Source organism: Arachis ipaensis, chromosome B01, assembly GCF_000816755.2.
Source record: "Arachis ipaensis cultivar K30076 chromosome B01, Araip1.1, whole genome shotgun sequence".
NCBI classification, from domain to species: Eukaryota; Viridiplantae; Streptophyta; class Magnoliopsida; order Fabales; family Fabaceae; genus Arachis; species Arachis ipaensis.
Genome location: NC_029785.2, coordinates 131,926,090 through 131,930,326, shown reverse-complemented (window position 1 = coordinate 131,930,326; position 4,237 = coordinate 131,926,090). Strand labels below are relative to the sequence as shown.

The window sequence follows — 4,237 nt, the reverse complement described above, 5'->3', positions numbered from 1 at the left end:
ATATATATATATATAATATTCATTTCTTGAATTTAGTAATCATAATTTCTACCTCCAATTCGACCACTTTTTTTTCTTTTATACTCATCCTTAGTGTCAATTTTGCATCTCTTTTTCTCTCTAACTCACTTTTTTTGCCTCTTAAGTCTGTCACCATGTCGCTCAGTCTCGTCCCAAAAAATTATGTTACGTTATTATGTTGGAAGATATTTTTATATTTTTTCTTTTGAAATGTTATTTTTTGTAATGAATATATTATGAATTATGTTGAATTATATTAAATTGTATGATTATTATATTATGGCTTTTTTTGTTAATTTTTTCAAAAATTTTCAAAAAATATCCATAGATAATCGTGAGTATCTACATTTCCTAAGAAAATAATTAAATAGGGACTCGCAACGAAGATAGAAAGGGGACATGGGCATCTTTTTAAAACAGCAGTGAGGGACGAAAAAGGGGGTACGTCATGTCCACACGAGTATCTATTACCATCTCTAACTAACAATGTATAGTTATCAGAATCGGACTGGACCAGTCGGTTCGACTGAAAAACCAGTGAACTGATGGTCTAACCGGTTCGGTTAGTGAGTTGAACCGAACATGCAATTGAACTGGTCAACGGTAGTCAAACCTGTTGGAAACTGGTCGATTCGAGCTTCAAATCGCACCAAACCCGCACGGGTCCACCCCATGCACCTGCCCGCACCGCGGAACCACTGTAAGATCTTCCATCCTCAACAATTCCAAAAATGCATCCGAGTAGGTTCGAACACAAATTGGCAAGAATACTGCTCCTCTCCTTTGCTGTTGTGCCATCTTGTTTCTTCATAATATATGTGACAAAATTTAAATATATAATAAACCATGAATGAATTTTTATTTTTTTTTATCCTTTCAAGCATGGATTGACATGAATACCAAACAAGTAATAATACCTAATATACAAATATATTGATATATTGATATTGATTGTGTTATCTTTTGTTTTCTCTCGTTCATTTAAATTGAGAAAGTATTTTGTACTAGTGACTAATTTATTATCTGTTTTTGCACCATAAATTATATCTAAGAATTGATATTTAATTAATCATTAATATCTATTTTGAAATCCAAACTAATATTTAAGGTTGTATTTTTATTTTTAGAATTTTATATTTTAGTGCAATATCTGTTAATAATAATAACAATAAAAAAATGTATTGTTTAAAATGGCAAAACTTTATTATCTTCAAATATAAAGTAGTGAACTAAGATTGACAACATTTTTAAAACTATAAAGAAGAAAAAATTTAGATTATTTCGACATTAAAATAAAAAACACAAAAAATATTCCCTATAAAAATTAAATTCTCAAGGTAATTGTATTTTTGTGTGACTACTTTACAATATAAAATAAAATTAAACAATCCTTAGGTAAGATTTTGATTCTATGATGATCAATATTAATTTATCTATTTTTTTAAAGTTATTGCTTATAATAATTGATAAGGACATGCAAGTAAAGGAATTGCAATGGTTGCATTTGAGTAAATATTTTTCTCTTTTATTTTATTCAAGTAAAACACACCAATTTGAAAAATAACTCACTTTTTAAAAACTAATTTCACTATTAATCTTTAGAGTAATTACCCAAATCAGTCCCTGAGGATTTTAGAATTGGACATTTTAGTCCCCAAGAAAAATTAATACACGGATCAGTCCCCAAGGTTTTACTCCAGCAGACAAATCAGTCCCCCTCAGTTCATTTTCCGGCAGAGTAATTACCCAGATCAGTCTCCAAAAATTTTAAAAACGGACATTTTAGTCCCTAAGAAAAACTAATGTACAAATCAATCACCAACGTTTCTCTCTGTTAGACATAATAGTCCCCCATCCAAAAATAAATAAAATAAAATAATTATTATTATTAATTGTACAATAATATTGTACTATATTTTTTGTATTTTTTAGACAAAAATAATGATAAATTTATTCATTAAATTCTTATATATATATATATATATAAATTTAATGAATAAATTTATCATTATTTTTGTCTAAAAAATACAAAAAATATAGTACAATATTATTGTGCAATTAATAATAATAATAATAATTTTATTTTATTTATTTTTGGACAAGGGATTATTATGTCTAACAGAGAGAAACGTTGAAGATTGATTTGTATATTAGTTTTTCTTGGGGACTAAAATGTCCGTTTTTAAAATCTTTGAGAACTGATCTGGGTAATTACTCTGCCAGAAAATGAACTGGGGACTAATTTGTCTGTTGGAGTAAAACCTTAGAGACTGATCCGTGTATTAATCTTCCTTGGGACTAAAATGTCCGATTCTATTACTCTAATCTTTATTTTGCTACTCAATTACTCAAACAAATCCCGGATATATTGCAAGTAAAACATGATAATTAAGCGCGAGGACATAGAAGCAAAATCAAGAGGTGGAATGCACATTATAACATTATCTACCATCTGCTGCACCATAACCCATTATTGACAACGAACCGACCAAACTAGTAAAAAAGGCCTAATAACGTTGCTGCGCCATGACAATACAAATGAGCAAGAAACAATTCCATGTACCTATTTATACTTTCTTTTTGCGAGATATATGTTAAACACATGGTGATATTATGTTGAACCAAGGGGGATTTTGTCAAGTCACAAACATATATTGAACCAAACTCTATCGCTTAGAGGGTCTCTCATCGTCTTCTCCTCCATCCCCGTCGTCATCGTCTTCGTCGTCATCTTTGTCTGACCTCTTTCTTTTTGATGGAACATTGTCCTTCTCAACATCCTCATCCTCATCATGGCGGCCATTCTGATCTGGATCAAAATCACTGGATGCATCTTCCTCCTCACCAGGACCTGCTGGGCGGACAAGGTATTCAGTTCCCAAATCCCCCTAAAAGGTTCACAAATAACAAGTCAGTGTAGTTCAAATGCAGAAAGGCACGGCAAAATAGAGTTATACTAGTTTATAGTAGATTCACAATAGAACAAAGCAGCAGCAAATAGAAGCAGATAACTGAAGTTTATCTACATGTACACAATTGTAAAACTCAATTTAAGACTGGCTTAACAAAGGAAAATTACATGATAGGGAGATTATCTAACGTTCCCATCAAATTAGCAATTAAGGAAAAAATGAAAATAGAAAATAAAAAATAAAAATATAAAACTTCAAAGGTACAGTCTAATAATAAGTAACTAGTGTTGGGTGTATCTGCAACAGTGCAACAGCTTATCGAAACAATTTGATTTTGTCATACTCACACAATCAGTTTCCAAAATCATTCTTCTAGAAAAAGCCGAAAAAGACTGCAAATCAAACTAGATCGAAGGAAACATCCCCCCGCTTATAAGTTATAACAGATTCATAATTAAAATAAAAAAATAATAAGAAAAATAAATGGATGCTCAATAGAAAATAGCGATTTTCCAAAAATATAAACAGTTTAATTATCAAGTTTATTAACCAAATCAACGTGAATTACCTCTTTCCGTTGTTGTTGTTCCTCCTCCTCCTCCTCCTCCTCCTCATCGTCGTCGTCGTTGTCTTCATCATCGTCGTCGTCGTCAGGATCACCGCCGCGCTGAATGTCACCACCTCCTCCTTCGTCATCGTCCTCTTCGTCGTCATCACCGCCGTCAGGAGCATCTTCATCATCCTCCTCCTCCTCCTCCACCTCGTCATCATCGTCGACGTCATCATCTTCTTCGTAGTCTTCATCATCTTCGTCGTCGTCTCCATCATCTACTTCGTCCTGAGAGTGATATTCATCTTCGTCACTCAGAACGGCGACGTCGTTTTCCTCCGCTTGCGCTTTCAATTCCTCCGTAGCCTTCATCTTTCTTACAAATTCCAAAGCATAAAAAAAAAAACAAAAAATATATATATAATATTCACATAAGTATGAGAGAAATCACAAATTCTTGTTTCGAAATCTGAACATGAACGAATAGACGAGACAGGGCTGTTACCTCCAGTTACTCTCTGTAACACTGATCTCATCTCGGCCGTTGAAACATGAATTCACATGGATCTCTGACGTGTCTTTCAATCGAACGGTCACTGTAAAAAGACTTTGTATTTCAGTGTGGATAGCGTGATTGAGCCCAGCGGCGCTTCCTACTCTTGTTTTCACTGCACGTGCGTCTCACGTGCTACCTAAGCAAAAACTAGTTTTCCTTTTTTTTTTTTTTTCTTTTTTTGTAAAAATTATATTTTTT

General features: G+C 32.7%; 1 protein-coding gene across 1 annotated transcript; it reads right to left on the bottom strand.

Moving 5' to 3' along the window:
* Positions 2,366-4,162, bottom strand: LOC107639390 (prostatic spermine-binding protein). Its single transcript, XM_021105423.1, has 4 exons — positions 3,989-4,162; positions 3,502-3,859; positions 2,681-2,909; positions 2,366-2,646 (listed from the first exon to the last, which is right to left on the bottom strand). The coding sequence occupies exons 2-3, from the start codon at positions 3,853-3,855 to the stop codon at positions 2,688-2,690; spliced, it is 576 nt and encodes a 191-aa protein (XP_020961082.1). The 5' UTR covers positions 3,856-3,859; positions 3,989-4,162; the 3' UTR covers positions 2,366-2,646; positions 2,681-2,687.